The 22,996-nt window shown below is 39.9% G+C and overlaps 1 protein-coding gene across 2 annotated transcripts; it reads left to right on the top strand.

The window, feature by feature from the left end:
* Window positions 1-1,958: 1,958 nt before the first annotated feature.
* Window positions 1,959-19,225, top strand: ZNF449 (zinc finger protein 449). Of its 2 annotated transcripts, XM_011948756.1 has the most exons (6): window positions 1,984-2,023; window positions 2,994-3,088; window positions 4,192-4,645; window positions 6,282-6,486; window positions 17,543-17,656; window positions 17,849-19,225. In XM_011948756.1, exons 3-6 carry the CDS (start codon window positions 4,292-4,294, stop codon window positions 18,730-18,732), a joined length of 1,557 nt encoding a protein of 518 aa, XP_011804146.1. In that variant the 5' UTR covers window positions 1,984-2,023; window positions 2,994-3,088; window positions 4,192-4,291; the 3' UTR covers window positions 18,733-19,225. The 2 variants fall into 2 exon arrangements, with proteins under 2 accessions (XP_011804144.1, XP_011804146.1); XM_011948754.1 differs by lacking the exon at window positions 2,994-3,088 and having other exon boundaries at window positions 1,959-2,023.
* Window positions 19,226-22,996: the final 3,771 nt, after the last annotated feature.

Below are 22,996 nucleotides of genomic sequence, written 5' to 3' on the forward strand. Positions count from 1 at the left end.
TAATCCTCCAAACAACCCCAGAAGGGTCTATTACCCTTTCTGCATTTGACCAATGCAGAAAGTGAAGCCCAGCCAAGCAAGAGTCACTTGCCCAAAGTCGCACAGCTAGTAGGGAGCAGAGCCAGGAGTTGAAAGCCCCCTTTGATCGACCTCCAGAGCTGACACTATGACAGCAACACTGCCTCCCCGTGGAAACTAAAAGCAATAGCTCAATCTTCACTGCACTGGGGGGAAATCTGGAGGATGAATGTTCCAGAGAAGACTACCAAAAAAAAAAAAAAAAAAAAAAATCACTGGCCCGTGTAAGGTCTACTGAGGGCAATCAAGAAAATCTGAATGGGGAACTAAGACAGCGAGATGTCTCAGTCCTCTGGACCCACCAGACCCAGAACCCTGTGAATAAAGGGGAGGCTGGGCCTCCTTGAGGAAGATGGCAGATAAAACCTCTTTCTCACTCACCTATTCCCTCACTTTCACAAGCTCTATCTTTTAAAAGTCATGCATATACTTTAAAAGAGTTACAGCTTCTTCACAGCTCGCCTGCTGCACCTTCTGCACCCTGCTGTGGATGTCCTGGGACAGGATAGTCACGAACTGTTCCAGCACCAGCAACTCCAGAATCTGCTCCATGGAGGGCATCTCAGGCTGAAGTCACCCATGGCGAAACTCTAAGAGCCGCCTGCGGGTGTCCCGGGCACCAGCAGCCTCTTGGAAGCAGAACCCTCAGAAGCACAGGTGGGAGGCCGCCAGACTAAACCTTGGGTCGGGCGGTAGCAGCAGGAGTTCTGGCTCCAGGCGTAGGAACTTCCATAGTTTCCCTCTCACAGGAGGGGAACCCTTTCCGCTCGTGGGAACCCAGGCCAGAAGCCACTGTCAGGCTCCCAGACCACCTTGGCCCCGAAACCAGTTGTCCCCGCCGGCGAAGGCGCCCGGGGCCGGGAGAGAGGAATGATGGCTTCAACAGGAGTCCGGCATGCCCGGGTTTCAAGTTCCAGCCGGTAAGCCCAACTTTGGACCCGGCGGAGCTGTCTCCAGTAGCTTCGCCTCACTGGGCTTGGGACAGCGCAGCTCCTGCCCCCGTTTCGCTTCCACCAGGGCCTCCGGGAGGTACAAAAGCAGGCAGCTTTCTCCTGTCTGTCTTGGACCCACGCAGGACCAGGCCCCCGCTCCACACGCAGAAAGTCCTAGCACTGAAGTTAGGCGTCTACGAACCAATTTGTCAGCTTAGGACCAACGATAGGGCTGCGTTTCGCGAACGACACCATTGCTTCAGGCGGCCATTGGATCAGGTCTCGCCACAACTCGCAGCTGACCAATCAGAAAAGAAAATTTGACTCCAGGACAGGACCAGCGAGGGACCAATTGAAAGACAAGAGGCGGGGCCAGCAGGCAAGTCTTAAGACCCCAGAGACTTCTGTGGCTGTGGAAGGCAGAGGGTAATGGGCGGGGTCGCTAGATCGAAGCTTAGGTCTTGAAGATGGGGATACTAAAAAGCAAATCCAAAGCCACTGTGAACTGCAGGCGGACGACCGGAGTCAAAATCTTCAGGATGGTTTATTAAAATGCGAATCCCCGGGTTCCTGTGAGATTCAATGCATTAGGGTAGCGGGTGGAGCCCCGAAATACAACTTTTTAACAAGCTCTCCCTACAAATTCTCCCCACACAGCCAGGTTTAAGAATCACTGACCGTGTCATAACAGATTTAAAGGTGGTCCCCACCCGCTCCAGTTACTCCAAGGCTCAAGGAGCAGAAGCGCTCATTTGGATCACGACCCGGGGTTCACCCCACCCAACACCCTCGGACTAAGAAGCGCTTAAACAGGAAACGGGAGCCCTTCCAAAACAGCTTGAGGCTGGTCGAAGCCAGGAAGAGTCCCAGCCCCTCCCACGTCAGCATCCCTGTGGGCGCACAGCGCGGCGGGCGGCGTGTGGCCTGTCGGGAGATGTAGTCCGCAGCGCAGCCCTGCGCCTGCGCCCTGGGCAGTTACCGGTGAGCTTGGGAGAACCGTGGGCGCTGAGGCGGTGAGTCCCCGAGCGGCCAGAGGGCGTGGCCGTTCCCTGGGGCGCGGGCGCGGGTAGCGGGGCTCCTTTCCCTAGCCGGGGCCATGCCAACTGGGTGATTCCAGCTGTGCCCCGGACGGCGGGCGCCGGAAGGAGTGGTGGGCGGCGGGCCCCTATCCGGCCAGGGTCCCCACCGCCACTCCCTGCGACCCGACCGGGCCTTCCCGGGAGTCCTTCTGGGCTGGGAGCCCCCCTTCAGGTGGCGGGACCTCGTCACCCAAGAGTGAACAGGGGCCGCGCCCGAGACACTAGCATCCGATTCTGAACCAGCTTTTAGACTTTTTAGGGACGTGTCACTCTTGCCGTTCCTCGAGTGCTCTCTACACACATCGCTTTTCTTATAGGCCCCATGAGGGTGGATTCTCTACGAGAGGATTTGGAGATAAATCACTGGTCTCATAGTGAAATGAACGTTTCTCTGGGAAGGGTCCATCAAAGGAAACCCGAAGGGTCCATTCCCTGGTAGACGTGGTGGATGGTTTTGGGTCAGTCAGGGAAGGGCTGGCCAGCTGTGAGGCTGGAGCAGATTAACGGATGGGTCCAGAGCCAAAAACAGCACAGTTCCTGGATGCCCTCCAGCAACGGTTAGGTGCCTAGACTCTGGGAAACAGAGGCCCCCTAGGAATGACTCCTGACAAGCAATAAACTTTAATTGAGTGCTTCCTCTGTGCTGGGCATGCTGCTATTCGCTTCCCATGCAATTGGATCCACGGAGAACATTTTATAAAGTAGATGCTATGATTATCTTCTGTTACAAACAGAGGCACTGGGTATCAGGGTCACACAGCTAGCAGGTTATCATACCTAAATCGATCTCCTAAAGTCAAGCTACCATCATGTTAAAGGAGGATACAAGGACAGAGTGCTGATTTGGGTTGACTGGGTAGGAAGAGAGTCATGAGTATTTTTTTTCCCCTTGAATCCCCTCCAGAGAAGAGAACAACTACAGCAGCTGTCTCAGCATATGCGGAGAGAGAGGAACCATGGCACATGGGCAGATACAGGTCTTGAGACGTGTAGAAACATGTATATGACTGTCTCTGTGACCTCAAAGTCTACACCAAGAACATTTAGACCTTTTGATTGCTGGAGAATATAGATTTTGACATAATCACCATTTCCCTCTGGCATTTACCATGTGACCTTAGACAAGTTGTTCAATCCCCCTAAGCCTCAAACCTCAATTCCCTCATCTGTGTCCAGGGGATAATACTAGTACCCAGCTCCTAACCTTGGGTGAGGGTTAATTGACTAGTATATGTGGAATGCTTAGAACAGTACCTGGCACATAGCATGAACTCAATATCCCTTGTTAAGAATGCATAGCAAATTCCTAATGGCCTCCCTATTGCAGTGTATTTGTCACGTAGGAAATCCTCTTGGAATGCTGTGATGGAGAGGAGTGGGGAAGGAAAGGCATGGGGTTACTGGGGGAATTACGCAGACTCGGTAAGGGCAAGAATGAGAGATGGACAATTTGCTGCCTTTGCAAACCATGGCTCTACCTAAGTTCACTTTGATCCAAGGCCATTAGAGGGTACTTAAAGCTAGATGGACTTTCAAAGTTTTATGGAAGTATTGTTAGTATTCCTTCTCCATTTCTTTTGAGATCTACATATATTCAGAAACACATGACAATTGGAAATAAGCTGGGAATAGGTTAAATGCCAAGAGATCTATAAAGGTTCATTTATTAATAAATTCAGGGTCCTTAGCCTGGGACCATGGAATTCTAGAGCAGAGCTGTCCAATAGACCTTTTTGCAGTGAAGTCTATTAAGCATTTGAAATTTAGCTAATATTACTGAGAAGCTAAATTTTTGACTAAACTTAAAGTGTCACATGGGGCTGTTGGCTACCATATTTGACAGCAAGCACAATTCTAGAGGCTTTGAGATTTTATAAACTTTTGAAACTAGATGCAGAATAGGACGTGTATATGTATTTTTCTAGGAAGTGAGTCTGAAGCTCTCATCAGATTCTCAAAACCAAGAGAAAAATAATGAACTGCTTTAGGTCTTTGGTAAAAAAGAAGTTAACAGAGGTTCTTTGGTAAAAAAAGAAGTTAACGGAAGTAAGCCCTCTTGTGACCATTCCTGTTTCTCCTTTCTCTTTTTTTTCTGTCCTTAGCTGTAGGTGGCTCCCTCCCACCCCAAGGATTTCAGAGAGAAACGAGTTGGAATCTGAGAAGTGAGGCTCCAGGTAAACTGTGAACTGCTGGAAGGGTGCGATGGCTGTGGCCCTGGGTTGTGCAATCCAGGCGTCCTTGAATCAAGGCTCCGTGTTTCAAGAGTATGATACTGACTGTGAAGTTTTCCGTCAGCGCTTCAGGCAGTTCCAGTACAGAGAAGCAGCTGGGCCTCATGAAGCATTTAACAAGCTCTGGGAGCTTTGCTGTCAATGGCTGAAGCCAAAGATGCGCTCTAAGGAACAAATCCTGGAGCTGCTAGTGTTGGAGCAATTCCTAACTATCCTGCCCACAGAGATAGAGACCTGGGTGAGGGAGCACTGCCCAGAGAATAGAGAAAGAGTTGTGTCACTGATAGAAGACTTGCAGAGAGAACTTGAGATACCAGAGCAGCAGGTAAGAAAAGAATGTGGGATCTTTGTGATTGGTCCAAAGGAAGTAGTTGCGGCAGCTGGGACTAGACCACACATTTGTCTCTGTGTCATTCCCCAGCCTCAAGATTTCTCCAGAGTTCTTTTCCTTTTTCTCTTCTGCTGAACTCAGCAAATGAGTCAGTGCTTTTAACTCTATCAGACTCTTTCCCTTCTATAACAAATAGTTTGTAATGTCCACTTTCCTATGCACAAATGAAATTGATAGACAGCATAATCTACTCACATACGTCAACCCAAAGCATCAGTAAATTGCTCCATGGCCTGAAGGCCAATTCTGGCCATAGCCTGTTTATCTGTACTCTGTGTGTAATGGTTTTTATCTTGTTGAAAGGTCACTGAAAAAAAGAGGAAGAAGGAGAAGAATTGACAGTGAATGTGCCCCACAGTGCCTAAAATGTTTGCTATTTGGCTCTTTATAAAGTTTGCCAACCCTGAGTCAAGTCTAGAAGGAATATAAAGGAAAAGAAACATAGTTTGTTATAAATTGATAGAGATTTGTACATATACATGCTGAGGCCTAACTGAACGTCATGAAGTTGTCAGATGCTTGCATCTATGCTTACAATCATTGTGAATGGGACAGCCAGAAATTCAGACTGATAAAGCTCAAGTACTATGAACAGTTTTCCTGCTCGTCATGTGATTTTCCAAAATGGCATATGACTCTTGGTAAATCTGAACAATAAGCAGTGTAGTCTTTGCTTTTCACATTAGTGCATTCCTAGAAAATTTCATTTGTGCTGAAACTATGCAAAAAAACACAAAACAATTGTACTTATTTGACCAATAGGGTGGGGTTCTTGACAGATTCTTTTTACTCACATGAATGTTTGAGTGGGACATTCCACACTTGGTAGGGACCTGGAACAATTCTGCATTGTAAATTATGTTCCGTTAAATTCTGATAGCCACCACCTGTCAGCATATCCATAACTCCCCATGGGGACAGTGGCACTGTCTGCCATTCAGAATGACTGTGTAAAGCCTCTTTTCAGAAGTGCCATGACTGAGAGAGTGCAGTATATTTGGGAAAAGGGAGCAGGAGCTTCCAGATGGGCATCAGGGATACTCCAGTCTTGTCTATGGGGGTTCTCTGCAGGAGCTGTTAGCTTCAGGGCTCCTGAACAGGAGTCTTCTGAAGTTTTCTGTCTCCCTAGGGTACTTGGGTTGGTGGTTGCCCTTCCTTTCTCTGTCTCCTTGGTTTTGTTTACTATATAAGATTTTATCTTCATGTGGTCTAGACATTTGCTGCTGAATACAGTCACTACTAGTCATGTACAGCTCTTGAGCCCTTGAAATATGGCCAATGCAAATTGAGATCTGCTGTAAGTATGAAATACACACCACATGCAGAAGACTTGGTATGAAAAAAGTAGGTGAAATATCTCACTAATAATTGTTCATATTGATTACATGTTGAAATCCTGATTGTTTGCATTGGATTAAGTAATACGTACTATTAAGATTGGCCTTAACTTTTTAAAAAATTTATTCATATGGCCACTAGAAAATTTAAAATTACATGCATGATTCTCATACAATTCTACTGGGCACTGTTGGTCTAGACTTGAGAGTGATGGTTCTGGCATTTCCCCCAGGTTGATATGCATGACATGCTCTTGGAAGAACTGGCACCAGTGGGAACAGCACACATACCACCAACCATGCACCTAGAGTCACCTGCACTCCAGGTAATGGGACCTGCCCAGGAGGCCCCAGTAGCAGAGGCGTGGATCCCACAGGCAGGGCCACAGGAGCTGAACTATGGTGCTACTGGAGAATGTCAGCCCTTTCTAGACCCTGGTAAGACAAGGGTTCTCTCCTTCCTTTTGTTTCTGTTTTGAGAGTTCAGGAATTCTCAAGGGTTGGGGTTGGGCTACAAACACCAATTACCCAATGGAAACGGACCACTCAGATAAAGAAGAGGAAAAAAATCTTTCTGGGAATAGTAGGGAACAGAGTACTTTGGATAGAACCCTGGGATTAGGAACCCTTTAAGCTAATGACCCTGATAAGGAGTCTCTTGATCAAGAATGTTACACAGGAAAACTATGGGAGTTTGGATTCTGGATAAGGACTCTTTTCTCAGCCCAATTTTAATCAACAGGAACTGTGATGTCATCGGCCCCTAGGGCCTCGGTTGCTTTCATGGCATCAGAGCCTTATTCAAACTTAATACTTTAGTAATATAGTCTCATTAGATCCTGTAAGATCAACCGCTTACCACAGTCTAAAGGAAATATCTACCTCATTAAATCAGTACCTATTACAGTGTTTTTCAAACTGTAGTAAGCAGACCATTTGCAGCATGAACACCAGGGGTATATGTTTAGCAAGCTCTGTAGGTGAGTGCTACACACACTGAAGTTTGAGAATCACTGGCCCAGACACAACAGGGGTTAGTTCTAGAAGGAGAAAGTCCAAGTGGAGAAAGGCAGCAGGATCACATAGTCCAGTTGCTCCTATATTTTATTCCCCATGGGGTTTTCTAATTTTTTCTTTTGAGATGGAGTCCTGCTCTGTTGCCCAGGCTAGAGTGCAGTGGCGCAATGTCGGCTTACTACAACCTCCACCTCCCGGGTTCAAGCGATTTTTCTGCCTCAGCCTCTCAAGTAGCTGGGATCACAGGCATGCACTACCACACCCAGTTAATTTTGTATTTTTAGTAGAGACAGGGTTTCACCATGTTGGCCAGGCAGGTCTTGAACTCCTGACCTCAGGTGATCCACCTGCCTCAGCCTCTCAAAGTGCTGGGATTACAGGCATGAGCCACTGCACCCGGCTTCTCCTTTGGGGTTTTCTTACACAGTGTTCCCTGTACCTCTTCTACCCCTCACATTAAAGCTTTGGCCCAAGTGTGGCCAGAATCCTCTCCCCTGACTCCTCCAGGCACTGTTTCAACATGGTGGCATGTTCAAGAGACTGTTAAATACTGAGGTCACAGAAGACACATAAGAAATGAAAATAAGAACTGTCCAAGTTATAAAATGTAAATGTCTGATCCATCCATAACTAGCTCAGTACCCAGGATTAGTAACCATGTCCCTTTCCACATCATATTAATATCATTTAGTCATTTGACCACTATCTACGAGCACCTTTGAGGAGCTGGACACCATGCCAGACCCTGGGGATTCAGTAGCATACAAGGCAGAAAAGCAGCTCTGGTCATCCTGGAGATTACAGCTCAGTGGACAATTCAGATATGTCGGTAGGACTTTTTGTCCTGTATGTGACAGAAATCGGACAGTAAATTGTGTGTTGGGAGGAATAGAATGCCTGGGAGCATGGAGAAGGGCCACCTAACCAACTTTTGGCTGAGAGGGAAGTCTGGAGGAAGGAGTATCTGGGTTAAAACCTACAGGATGGATCAAAGTGAGCCTGTGGAGTGGTATACATGGGAAGCAGAGAGGGCTGGGATCAAAAGCAACAGCATGTGCAAAGTCCTGAAGGGAGAGAGAAGACCTCCTGCTGCAGTGCAAGGGACATAGAAGAGCAGTGGGACAGGAGTGGCAATAGAAGGGGCTGGAGAGAGAAGCAAGGTCCTAGGTCATGAAGAACTTGCAGCCTCATGGAGAAGTCACACTTGATTATCAGGGAAGTGGGGAACCATTTTGAGGTTCTCCAATACCAGAGCAATACACACAAATTTGCATTTTAGGAGATTATTCTGGCTATAGTAGGAATGGGTACATACCACTGAAAGCAGGGACCCCATTTGGGAGGTTGTTGCCATCATTCAGGTGAGAGGATGTTGTTCTAAAGCAAGGGCATGTTAGTGATGATGGAGTGAAAATATAGTTCAAAGGGTATTTAACAGGTGTGAAATAACAGAGCTTGGTGATTGACTGGGTGTCAGGGTGATGGAGAAGAAGGGATTAAGGATGGAATCCAGGTTTCTGGCCATTCAACTGGGTAGATGGTAATATTATTCACTGACATGACAAACAAAAGAGGAAGATCAGATTCGGTGGGTCAAGTTGAGTTTAGATCTGAACATACAGAGTATGAGGTGCTTGTGGGTCTCCAGCATATTTTTAAATAAAAGTGACAGAAGAGGGAAACTTTCCAAGTATACATATTGTGGTCAAAGCAGAACTATGTAATATTGCCATTTATGTTCCAGTCTTTACATCATCTACATTTCATAGTCTATTGAGGAATTCTAAAAAAAAAGTCTGTGTTTATGTATATATGCCTGGAACAAGTAGTAAAACTTAGCTAGTAATATTTGAAGTATAACTCTTTCTGCATTTGCATTCTGATTCCCCATGTTAATTCGCTCCTTTTGTCAACATTGCAGGTACAGATATCACATAGTAGCAATATTTATCTGGTGTTTATATTTTGCTCTCTAAAGCACATGGAAATCTAGTATATTTAACAAAGAATAGATATAATTAAAAGATAAAAATTACAAATTTGGAGGACAGGAAATTATCCTTTTCTTATCACCGTTTAAAGTGATGTATTATGCTTTGGAAAATGTTGCAAGGCTTATTCTATTATTTAAAGGTTACTTAAACCTTTACTTTAAACGAAAGTATATTTGATGTATCACATGAAATACATTCTATTGTAAACTGAATGGAAAGTACAAGATGCCAGCTGAGTGGAGAAGAAATTCAAAAGTAATGGAAGAAGTCAATTGATTTTATATTAACGTTTGGAACCTATTTCCTATCAGCAAAAAATTAGGTTGTTGAGTATATGTGAATTGTGCATATATATTTTTTTCATGTAATATAACTGAAAACACATATACACATTCATTGCAAACTAAAAGAGAACTTAAGTGAACAATATAAAGTGATCTAAGGAAGACATAAACTTTAAAACAAAATCCCTTACTTGAATTCATACTGGACACTTTGATGCCAGAGATAAGCAATAATATTAGAATGTCTGCAATCAGAAAGAAAAGCAGCAAGGAGACGCTGGTCCTAAAAACATAAAATATATCATGCTTATCTTTGAAAACATGGAGTTCAAAATTTGTACACCAAAACTGGATTGCATTTTGAGTTGTCAAAGCCTTGGGTTTTCCATTTCAATTGATGAGGTTTCATTTGGAATGTCTGTGAAATATAAAAGATCACATCTTTTTGGTGATGAAGGATATGAGAGATGAAAATTTAAAGTAAAATACAGGACAAACAAATGCTGTCTAGAAAGCATCAGAAGATTCTTAAAACTTAAACGTCCTCAGATTATTCTACTATACCAAAAAATTTACCATAAGCTAATATCTAACCCGTAACTATAGTAATGACATTTCTTGGTGTAGTGAAGCTCTTATGAGACAGTCTTTGCTAATGGGGCTTAATGAAACCATTGCCTGAGTATAGGATGAGGGGAACATTCAGTGAAGCACCTTCTTTGTTAATCTCCAATTGCTTTTCCCTCTTTGCATTAGATAGCTATTGAAGGGTAATTAATTATCCCCAAAATTTAGCAGCTTAAAGGAAAAAGTATTTATCATGTTACTGTTTTTGAGAGGAATTCAGGAGTGGTCTACTAGATGTTTATGGCTCAGAGTCTCTCTTGTAGTTGTGAAGATGTCAGCAGGGACTGGCAGGATGCCTCAATTCCTTGCCAAAGGAATTTCTCCATAGATTACCTAAGTATCCTTATGATGGGGCAGCAGGCTTCCTCCAGAGCAAAAGATCCAAGAGAAAGCAAGGAGGATGACACAATGTCTTTGATTTTAAATCAACTATGCCTGGACTTAATAGCCTTTTACTTAAAAAAAAAAATCAAAAACTGATTTCCTTTTCTTTCTTCAGTTAACTTTTCCTAAGTAAAATTTCTTCACTTAATTTGGTCAAATATAATATATCTATCATGGATCTCTTAATTATAGCCAGAGGATGAGTTTAACATCCTGGACAATATATTATTGTCATTGGAAAACTAATGTTCTAGACTATGGTCTCCAAACCAGGAGACATGATTAAATTTAAGGTAACAGGCTTTGGTTTCTATCTGTAGGGCCATCCTTTTTTTCCCTTTATTTATTTTTTGAGATGGAGTCTCGCTCTGTCGCCAAGACTGGAGTGCAGTGGTGAGATCTCTGCTCACTGCAAGCTCTGCCTCCCAGGTTCATGCCATTCTCCTGCCTCAGCCTCCCGAGTAGCTGGGACTACAGGCGCCCGCCACCTCGCCCGGCTAATTTTTTGTATGTTTAGTAGAGTTTCACTGTGTTAGCCAGGATGGTCTCAATCTCCTGACCACGGCCTCCCAAAGTGCTGGGATTACAGGCATGAGCCACCGCACCCAACCTTTCCTTTTATTTTCAATTGACGTGTAATAATTGTACCTATTTATGGGATACAGAGTGATATTTTGATATGTGTGTACAATGTGTAATGATCAAATGAGGGTAATTAGCATATCTATCACCTTAAACATTTATCATTTCTTTGTGTTTCTCATTCCTGTGGGAGCTAAAAAAAAAGGGGGGCTCATAGAAGTGAAGTGTAGGGCCCTTCTCTTTTTACTGACCAGCAGTTAATGTTTCTTCTATTAGTGTAAAACCACTCATCCAATAATAGTACTTTACAGATAGCTTACATTGAGGGTAAAGAGAAGAGCCCCCTGACAGAAGTAGGCATTAATGCCTGCTTTTTTATTGCCACTCAACTTTGACCCAGAAGCCATGGAGCCAAACTAGAAAACATTTGGAGAATACAATATATGCAGGTATTGATATGATAAATTTCTAGAATCGGGATTGATTGATTAATGGGCATTTAAAACTTTAATAGATATTGTCAAATTGCCTTCTGAAATTATTGTACCAGTTTATCCTCCCACCACAATATATAGGAATGCCAAATTCTGCTCGTCTTCACTTATCTTTGCTATGTAAGAGCCATAGCTGTTCTCGCTATGTTGGCCAACAGAGCAGCGCAAATATTATCTGTGGAAACACTTTCAGTAAGCGTCAGTTTTATTCAGCATTCGTGGTGGTATTTTATTCAATATGTAAGAGTAGAGGATGGGAACTGATATCTAAAAGGTGAGACATGGGTCAAAAGTGAATGGGAATTGGTTTTAGCTGACTTGGACTGTGAAAATAAGGTTGAGAAATGCAAATAAACTGGTAATAGTGTCCGGAAGTATCTGAATATTACTCAGGACAACAGGGTTGGGGTGGGGTGTGCTACACATATAAGAAGTGCTTTAGGTTGACATCCATGAAGAAGCTCAAGTTTGAGCACCATGTTTTCACATCCAAGGTGTGGAGACTCCTGATGCACCCAATTTGGGGCCAAGCTTTTTGAAAGCTGGCACCAGGAGTATGATGCTGGGGACAAGGAACCAAAGCAAAAGTACTCAAATCTCTGTAATTTGGTGCTGTGCAGAAAGTAGCAGCTAGACTTGAAGGCCAATATGGGAGGCCCATGAGACACAGCTGCCCTTAGATCTCATGGGTACCAGATTCTGCTTCCAGGGTTACATTTAGTCCTTCAACTAGGTCATAGAGCTTCTTTTACCTAAGGAGCAGGTGTCTGGGCCTGGTTTTGAAGTGATATTTGATGAAATCTGTAACCTTAAGAGTTTCAAGTTTGTGCTCTGTAAGATGAGAATAGCCATACGAACAATTCCTGTCATTCCCAAAACTGTTTTTCTGGCTTTCATATTGAAATCTCCTGGGCCTCCACGCTTCTACCATCCTAAGCCTTTGCTACTTGCTGCTCTCCCCAGTTTCAATTCCTTCTCACTTCTACTTGATGGCAGCTTTAATCAATGAACTCCAGTTTATTTTTTCCACTAACTTTAAAAATTTTTTTTTTTTAATTTGTGTGTGTACATACTAGGGGTATGTATTTATGAGGTACGTGAGATGTTTTAATACATTGCATGCATTGCATAATAATCACATCATGGTAAATGGGGTATCTATCTCCTCAAGTATTTATCCTTTGTGTTACAAACAATCCAATTCTACTCTTATTTTTTAAATGTATAATTTCTGTTTTTTGCGGGGGGGCCTGTTCCACCACATCATTCAATTATCCCACTCCTGGGTTTAAATCCAAGCATTCTTAACAAAATAGTGAGCTTATGAAACATTTTATTGGAAGTGTATTTTATATTTCTTAATCTAAAATCTATTATTTTTTTCCCTGTGAAAATATAAAGTATTTTACACTACTTCCTAAGATTTGATATAGTGTACTGAAATCTAAATTTTACTTCAGATTAATGTTAGCCAAACTAATCTGTTAATATCATTTAATGATGTCAATATTTAAATGTTTTTTTCTACATTTACATCTTTTTAAAATAGCATTATATATAATTCACATACCATACATTGTCACCCCTTTGAAGTGTACAATTTAATGTTTTTTGGTATATTCACAATATGTACAACTGTCACCACAGTCAATTTTAGAATATTTTCATCACCTCAACAAGAAACCCTGTACCCTTTAGCTATCACCTCTTGGCCCCCATCTCTCCCACTCCAAAGCAACCACTAATTTACTTTCTGTCCCTGTAGATTTGCCTATTCTGGATATTTCGTATCAATGGAATCATACAATATGTGGTCTTTTATGACCAACTTCTTTCACTGAACATATTTTCAAGGATCAACTTTGTTGTAACATGTATCAGTACTTTATTCCTATTTATGGTTGAATAGTCCATTGTGATGTTATATCACATTTTGTTTATTCATTCAACAGCTGATGAATGTTTAGATTGTTTCTATAGTTTGGCTATTATGAAATACGCTGCTATAAAAATTTGAGTATGACATTTTGTATTTATATATGTTTTCATTTTTCTTGGGTATATACCTGGGAGCACAATTGCTAGGTCATATGGTAACTCTATGTTTAAACTTCTCAGGAACTTCCTGACTTTTACAAACTGGCTGCACTCTTTTACATTCCCACCAGCAGTGTACAAGCACTCTTATTTCTTCACATCCTGGGCGACATTTATTATTATTATTTGACATTTTTATTCTAGCCATCCTATGGGTATGAAATAGTGACTCATTGTGGTTTTGATTGTGGATTTGATACTCTTCTTTCTTTGAAGAGTAACAATGCTGAACATGCGTTCATGTGCTCATTGGTCATTTGTATATTTTCATAGATCTATTTAGTTCCCTTGCCCATTTTTAATTGAATTATTTGTCTTTCTATTATTGAATTGTATGTGTTCTTTATACAGGTGACCCTTGAGTAATGTGGGGGTTAAGGGTGCTGACCTACTGTGCAGCTGGAAATCCATATACATAACTTTTGTTTCCCCCACATTTAACTACTAATAGCCTACTGTTTGACTGGAAGCCTTACTGATAACATCAGTGGTCAATTAACACGTATTTCATATGTTATATACTGTATTCTTACAATCAATAAGCTAGAGAAAAGAAAATGTTATTAAGAAAATCATAAGGCAGAGAATATATTTACTATCCATTAAGTGGAAGTGGATCATTATAAAGGTCTTTATAGCAACACAAATGAACTAAGACAGTGTGGTACTTCCATAAGAATAGACATGTAGATCAACAAAATAGAGGAGAGTTTAGTCTTGCTGTCTCAGGGGTGGCAGAGGTGGAAGAAAATCTGCCTATAAGTGTATTTGTGTAGTTCAAACCCATGTTGTTCAATGGTCAACCATGTATTCTAGATAAAAGTCCCTTATTAGACATATGATTTGGCGATATTTTCTCCCATTCTGTAGGCCATCTTTTCACTTTCTTGATAGTGTTCTTTGTAGCCCAAAAGATTTTTTTAATTTTGATGAAGTCAAATGTAATTGTTTTTTCTTTTGTTGTTTGCCCTTTTGATGTCTTATTTAAGAAATCATTGCCTAATCCAAGGTTACGAAAATTTTTCCCTGTGTTTTCATCTAACAGTTTTATGATTTTAGCTCTTACATCTAAGACTTTGATCTGTTTTTCATTAATTTTTAATAGGGTGCAAAGTGGAGGTCCAAATAATATTTTTTTTCCCCATGGAGACATCCAGGTGTCTCAACATGATTTGTTGAAAAGGCTATTCTTTTTATATTGAATATCCTTGAAACCCTTGTCAAAATCAGTTGACCACAGGACAGATATATGGATTTATTGCTGGATTCTCATTTCTATTCTGTTATGTTTAGTTGGTTTATAGTATTTTCTTTGTCTTGTATTATTGATCTTCTGCCTAGATTTTCTATCTGTTAGTGCAAGGAGTTATTGAAGTGTCCAACTACTATTGTTGAATTATCTGGTTCTTGTACTATTTCTGTCAGGTTTTGTTTTACATATTTTAGTACTCAGAAATTAATTGCATACATGATTATAATTGTTATATCTTCCTGATGGATTAATATTTTTATCATTATAAAATGATCCTGTATATCTTAGTAATGAGTTTTTTTGTTTGTTTTAATGTCTATTTTGACTGGCTGTCTTGTGGTTGCTACTTGTATGATATATCTTTTTCCATCCCTTTACATTCGATCTATTTGTATCTTTGAATCTAAAGGATGCCTCTTATACACAGTATATAGTTGGATCTTTTCAGTCCAGTCAGATCTTCTCTGCTTTCTGATTAAGTCATTTAATCTATTTACATTTAATTTTATTTTTGATGTGGTTAGATTTATATCTGCCATTTTGCTTTCTGTTTTCTATATGCCTCAAGTCTTTTTTGTTCCTCTATCCCTCTTTTACTGCTTTCTTTTTCATTAAGTAAATATTCCTCATGTAATATTTTACTTTAATAATTTTACTACTTTTGTTTCTTTAGTGGTTGCTCTAGGATTTACCATGTACATCTTATCATTGGTTTCAGAGTTATACTAACTTAATGCCAGTGAGATATAGAAATGTTTCTCCTATGTAGCTCTGTTCCCTTTTCCCCCTTTTTGTGATATTACTATCATATATATTACATCAAAAATGTTTTAAACCTAAGAATACATTGTTATAATTATTGCTTTATATAATTTTAAGACTCTTAAGAAGCTGAAAGAAGAAAGGAAAATAAATATATATTATAACTTTTATTATATTAACATTGTTTATCATTTCTGGTTTTCTTCATTTGTTCCTGTGGATTTGAATTACCAACTGGAGTCATTTCTTTAGTCCCATACACTTTGCTCTTACTCACCTCATTTCTGCTATTATTGGGAAATATATTACACTTCTCTATGTTGTATGCCCAGCGATACACTGTATACATATTTTTATACAGTTGCCTTTTACATCTTTTAACAAAAGAAAGAAGCGGTAATTTTCATTTATACTGTCTTTTCTCATTACATATTTATTTTTACTTATGCTGCTTTGTCATGTGGATTCAGATTACTATGCATTTAGATTATAAGTCAGTATTTTGTATCTAAGCCTTTGCTATTCTCTCGTATTCCAAGTTTCGATTGAAACTCCATCTTTTACTTCACAGCAGCTTTCTTTTGATCTATTACCTTCAATTTTATTTGACCTGTTTCATATTACCCTGTAATTTCACTCTTAGCTTTGAAATCCAAATGAAAACAAAATAGTGAATTTAAACAGCACTTTTATTTGAAATTCAGCTTTTGTTTCTTAATCTTGAAAAGGAAATTTTTGTTCATGAAAAACTAAAATGAGGTGTTTTAGTCCACTTCCTCTGCCTTGAATATAATGTTCTGGAATTTAAATTTTCCTTCAGATTAACATTAGTCAAAACAAATTCCTAATGTCATTTTAATAATACTAATATTTAAACATCAGCCTACATTTAGATATCAAATTAGTAATTTACAGCCCACATTTCATTGAAGACCACTAAACTTGACCAGAGATAAAGGAGGAGAAGAAGGGGCTCAGAAAAGAGGGTGTAAGCAATACCAGCTGTCAGTGAGGAGAGGGGTGGTCAGACAAGGGGAGAGTGAGTGGTTAGAAACTTCACCTGGCTGTCCTTAGATTGACACTTTGAAATACTATTTTGGGCCGGGCGCGGTGGCTCAAGCCTGTAATCCCAGCACTTTGGGAGGCCGAGACGGGCGGATCACGAGGTCAGGAGATCGAGACCATCCTGGCTAACACGGTGAAACCCCGTCTCTACTAAAAAAATACAAAAAACTAGCCGGGCGAGGTGGCGGGCGCCTGTAGTCCCAGCTACTCGGGAGGCTGAGGCAGGAGAATGGCGTAAACCCGGGAGGCGGAGCTTGCAGTGAGCTGAGATCCGGCCACTGCACTCCAGCCCGTGCGACAGAGCAAGACTCCGTCTCAAAAAAAAAAAAAAAAAAAAAAAAAAAAAATACTATTTTGTAGTCATTTTGGCTAATAGTCATTTTTACCTGTATGAGTCATTTGGGCTAATTTTAAGAGAATCCACTTTTAGACTTTAACTGAAACCAACATAAATACTGCTTTTGCTAGGTTCAACCCAGTTCAATTTTCATTTAAATTCAAAAGACTCCACTGAAAATTTTTCAGTAAACACTTTAACTACTACTTTCACCTCTCTCTCTTCATTTAGCACTCAATAGCAGTGTTTTCCAGTATTAATATGGCAAAACTTTATGAAATTTACTTCATATTTTAGCTGTAACCTAAGCAAATCTAGTATCAAAATAGATGCTGAAATGATTTAGTGCATTGATTTCAGCACACAATTTATTCACTCACCTTCCATAGATTAGGGAATAGCTTTGAATTGAACACAACCTCATTTTCATTTTGCTCTTATCTTTTAAAGAAAAGACTGTTGTAAGAGACTTAGGTGAAATAATAGTAATGGAGTAGGAAGTAGATACTAAGAGGCTATGTGTCCAAGAAATCAGCCTCAATTTTGGAAAAACCTTTGATGAGCCAAACTGTAATGCTTCCCATCTTTCTTCTGGCCAGGATATCCATTACCAAAACTTGACATGAACTTCTCATTGGAGAATAGAGAAGAGCCGTGGGTGAAGGAATTACAGGATTCTAAAGAAATGAAACAATTACTTGATTCCAAGATAGGTAAGTAATTGTTCTTTGATATACTAGGGGGAAAAAAAAGAAAAATTTGACCTAAGTAAAGATAAAGAGTTCGGAATTCTATTTAGGAATTTCTGTGTTCCTACCACTGGTTTAACATAACTCTTCATTTTCCTTCACTTTCTTTTCTGCATGGAACACAATACCATCTGCAGTTTCTGTTTCTTTTCTCAGGTTTTGAGATCGGGATAGAAAATGAAGAAGATACTTCAAAACAGAAAAAAATGGAGACTATGTATCCATTTATTGTAACTTTAGAGGGGAATGCTCTCCAGGGTCCCATTTTGCAAAAAGACTATGTACAGTTAGAAAATCAATGGGAAACCCCCCCAGAGGATTTACAGACAGATTTAGCAAAACTGGTAGATCAGCAGAACCCCACTCTAGGAGAGACACCTGAGAACTCCAACTTGGAAGAACCTCTCAACCCCAAACCCCATAAGAAAAAGAGTCCAGGAGAGAAACCTCACCGATGTCCTCAGTGTGGAAAATGTTTTGCTCGGAAGTCACAACTTACTGGGCATCAGAGAATCCATTCAGGAGAAGAACCTCACAAATGCCCTGAATGTGGGAAAAGATTCCTTCGTAGTTCAGACCTTTATAGACACCAACGACTTCATACAGGGGAGAGACCCTATGAATGCACTGTATGTAAAAAGCGATTCACTCGGCGGTCACATCTTATAGGGCACCAGAGAACCCATTCTGAAGAAGAAACATATAAATGTCTTGAGTGTGGGAAAAGTTTTTGTCATGGATCAAGTCTTAAAAGACATCTGAAAACTCATACAGGTGAAAAACCTCATAGATGTCATAATTGTGGGAAAAGTTTTAGTCGACTGACAGCTCTTACTTTGCACCAGAGAACGCATACTGAAGAGAGACCTTTTAAGTGTAATTATTGTGGGAAAAGTTTTAGACAGAGACCAAGCCTCGTTATTCATTTAAGAATCCACACAGGGGAGAAGCCGTACAAGTGTACTCATTGTTCTAAAAGCTTCAGACAGAGAGCTGGCCTTATTATGCACCAGGTCACTCACTTTAGAGGACTTATTTAAGAATCGCTGAAACAGGTCCTACACAAATTGACACTAAGTCAAAAAAAATCTTAACCTGCAGCAGGCTGTTTGTCTTGGAAGCTTTTGTTTGAGCTTATAAGATAGACAGCTTTTTTTTTTTCTTTGCTTTTTTTTTTCCCTAGTTTTAAAACCCATCTTCCAAGGTATATGAATTTTAGAGTATTTATCTATTCTTGTGATTTTCTTAGATTTGATTTCTTCTGTCTGCACAACTCTTCTTTTTTTAATGACAATGAAAAATTTTGTGTTCCAAGGCAACTGTATCATAGGTGTAAACATAAAGCATATAAATTATGACAATCCTTTTAGAGGTAGGGTCACTATAGTGGATAAACATGTCTATCAGATGTATTGATTATAGCAGTACTATAGTTATTCTGCTGTCATTATTAAAGATGATTATATTCATTCAAAGCTTTAGATGTGTCCCATGTGGCAAGAAAGGAGACAGTGAATTTTGTCAAACAATAAAAATGTGTCAGGAACACAAGGATGAAGGGGATGTCATTTGCCTGGTAAGAACTGGGTTATTTCTACTGAAATTTTTTATGTTTAAAGAAATTAAGATTTTAACCTTTACTTTTGAATTTTGCAAAGTTTGCTAGTCTGCTTAGTCAGCAGTCTGTGGTAATGCTGCTAAAAGCAGAGTATTAATCTGGTAATTTATTTTGTTCACAGAATAAGTAAGCTCTATGTCTGGAAGAATCCATTTGGCAATTGAAATTATACAAGCAGGATCTAATTTAATTTTGATTGACTGAAGAACCAGGGTCTTTTGCTCTCCTTTGGTATTTCACTCTCCTTTGGTATTCAATCGTGTGTCTTTCAGTGCTTTTTAAAATTTTACCCATTCTTTAATTTAGTGTCTCCATATGTGTGTGTCATAGAATACTTAGTTCTGCTAGATATTCTGCAAATATATTTGGGAATTGCTTCCTGCTGTTTCGCCTTCTTAGATTCATAGTGCACATCAGCATATGAGAATCTCTGAGAGGTCTTCTAGAAAGGAGAGAAAAAGCACCTCTTTTGGCTCAATGTTTTCCAAACTTATTTGACCCCAAAACCTTTTTCATATACCCAATAATAAGCTACAGAACTAATATTCTGCAAATGTCTCTTGGAACACACTGCCTTAAACAGATATTTCTATAGCTATCAGTATAGTTAAGTTGCTCCCAAGCCTAGTTATCTCCAGTTGTTTTAAGGGTGTTGTAAAAAATTCTTAAAATATATATGAATTTGTGTAACACACACAGACACACACACACACATATACACACATACTACTTTAAGGGGGTGAGGGTCACTAATTCAGATAATTTTTAAGTTGCCTAGTGATTCTCAATCTCTTTGAATTTTACTTATATTTATACACACACACACATATGTATATACACATATCATTTTAAGAAGGTGAGGATCACTAATTCAGATAATTTATAAGTTGCCCAGTGATTCTCAACCTCTTTGAATTTTACTTATAATTACATACATACACACACACACACACACACACACACACATGCACACACGTTGCTACTTATATAAATGTTCTCATGTAATCATGGTAACAGCTCAAATTCCCGAAGCAAGGGAAGACTTCTCATTGTCAGTTAAACCTGTTAAAACATGAAAATATTCATTGAACCTAGTTCCTTGTTATAAAATACAAGAAATAGGACATTCAAGCATTTTCCCTTTATGAAGATATTCAGTCATTCTTTCCTTACACTACAGTTAGGGAAAGTATATCTCTTCTATTCCATTGAAGTTCTCGAAAGTTATGTAAGTACTTTGGGGGTATCTACTATGTGCCTAACTAGTCCTAATCCTGTTCTAGGCTTAGTGGAAGCTAGTAAAGAAATGTAATTCATGGATCAGGCTCATAAAGATTTTATAATATTTTTAGTTAAACAAGAGTTGGGAAACAGGTGGAGAACAATGCAAGAGAGTTTGTAATTAAGTGCCAATTATACCAATTGCTAGACCTAGGATGTATCTTTAATTCTTGTCATCCAGGTCCTTGTGTGATGCTGCTATAAGTCTGGGGCTCAAACTGATATCCCAGTAGCAATAAACATATAATATGGGAGGAGTCCGAATGTAGAGATGAAAAATACAGAATGTAATGGCTTCTCTTTTCTCTCTTGTGGAATTGCATTCAAACCAGAACAGTGCCTTAGAATGGATGTGCCCAACTGCTCTGTATTTATGCAATATTTTAATAAAGCAGAAATGTATGTGCTCTTCCTGCTTCACTTGCACTAATTAATTTTTTGAACAACTTAGAGCTTCTTCCCTGAACAGTGGCAACAAGCATGGCAATTGACTCCTGTCCTCATCCCAAGTTGGAATCGCTTTTCTCTCTGCAACCATGGCACTGTGATTATGCGTCATTTTTAGCATATAATACAGTCCATTTTTGGCTAGTAGGGTTAGTCGCAATCATAATATGAGTTGTATCCTCCCTCTCATTTATATCAAGTATACTTAACTAGATTTTTACAAGTTAGAGAATGTCTAATATTCTTTTTTACAGTGCTCTATATATAAGAATTAATACATATTTGTGGCATTGAATCAAGAAACACGTGAAATAGTTCTTGGAAACAGATAACATATTTAGAACATTGCATGAATAATTATACTTCTGTGCCTAATTGTACTTCTGAGCATTTCAAAAAGATAAGGGCAAAATATGGTACCTACCTCCTAGCTATTATAAAGGGGAAAATACAGTACCTACCTCAAAAGTACTATGAAGATTAAATGAAATATATTTTGCTCTGGCCCTACACACTGTAAGCTTTCAATAAATATCCCTCATGTTATATTCTCATTCTTTGTAGTTTAATGATAAAAGCATTTAAAGCTATAGATTTCTTCTCTTTATGGCTTTGGACATCATAACTTTTATATGTAATGTTCTTACTGATTATTTCAAAATTGTTGTTTTCATTATAATTCCTCTTTGACTTAAGAGATGTACAACGTTGCCATTTTCCTCTTAATTTTTGGTTTTGCTACATTGTGATTAGTCTGGGCCCAGCCCCCTGCTTCTTTAACAGTCCTCTGTAACAGATGTGAAATGGGTTGGTAAGAGAGCTCATCTCTTAGCGTCTCCTTAGCATTGATAATCAGTTTACTCAGTTCCCAATCCCTGAGACTTTAACCACTGGGATTGGAAGTGGTGGTAAATCTCTTTCTCCTGGAGTGATATATAGGTTAGCCTCTATCCAGCTTTTTGTGCCTTGTCAGAAAGGACTTCTCAGAGTTCTAGCAAGACCTAAGTTTACATTTCCTAAGAATTCTAAGATAATAAAAATTACTAAAATATTGATATATTTTAAATATTTATATTTAATGAACATCTTTATCACCTAATACAAGAATATAAATGTATTAATTACTGAAGATAACTTCAAAACTCTAAAATGTGAGGCCTTTCCTGAAAATCAGACCTTACCTGTTGGCCCTAGAAGAGATCTGTTTACCTCTACTTTGAAGTGTATTCTACAGTAATTCTTCAGTCACCTCTTCTCAACTAGGTTCCTTTCCTATGAAACTAGAGGGTGAGCAGTGAAGAACTAGAGGCCCTTCATCTTAGCCTGGAGTGAGAGGAAACACTTGTACTGCCTTATCTCCGGAGAAGTACAATTCATCTTGAGAGGACTAGAGTCCCTTTTCATAAGATGTTACTTACATGCTGCTGTAACACACACACACACACCCCACACACACACGCCAAGGGAATAGGGAAGAGAAAAAGAAGTGTGTATGTTTGTGTGTGTGTGTGTATATATATATACATTTTATAAATATATATATATATATATATATTTTAGACGAAGTTTTGCTCTGTCGCCCAGACTGGAGTGCAGTGGCATGATCTTAGCTCACTGCAACCTCTGTCTCCCGGGTTCAAGCAATTCTCCCTCCCTCAGCCTCCCAAGTAACTGGGATTACAGGTGCCTGCCACCATAGCTGACTAATTTTTGTATTTTTAGTAGGATAGGATTTCGCCATGTTGGCCAGGCTGGTCTCGAACTCCTGGGCTCAAGTGACCTGCCTGCCTCAGCCTCCCAAAGTGCTGGAATTATAGGCATGAGCCACCGTGCCCGGCCAGAAGTGTACAATTCTTAACCCCAATTCCTCCATTTCAAGCAGAGAGATGGTATAATTAACACTGAGAAGTTCTATGTTTACCAAACAAATGACCTTGACAAAGTCTCCAAGTCTTGAT

The sequence above is a fragment of the Colobus angolensis genome, unplaced genomic scaffold (assembly GCF_000951035.1).
Source record: "Colobus angolensis palliatus isolate OR3802 unplaced genomic scaffold, Cang.pa_1.0 Scaffold283, whole genome shotgun sequence".
NCBI lineage: Eukaryota > Metazoa > Chordata > Mammalia > Primates > Cercopithecidae > Colobus > Colobus angolensis.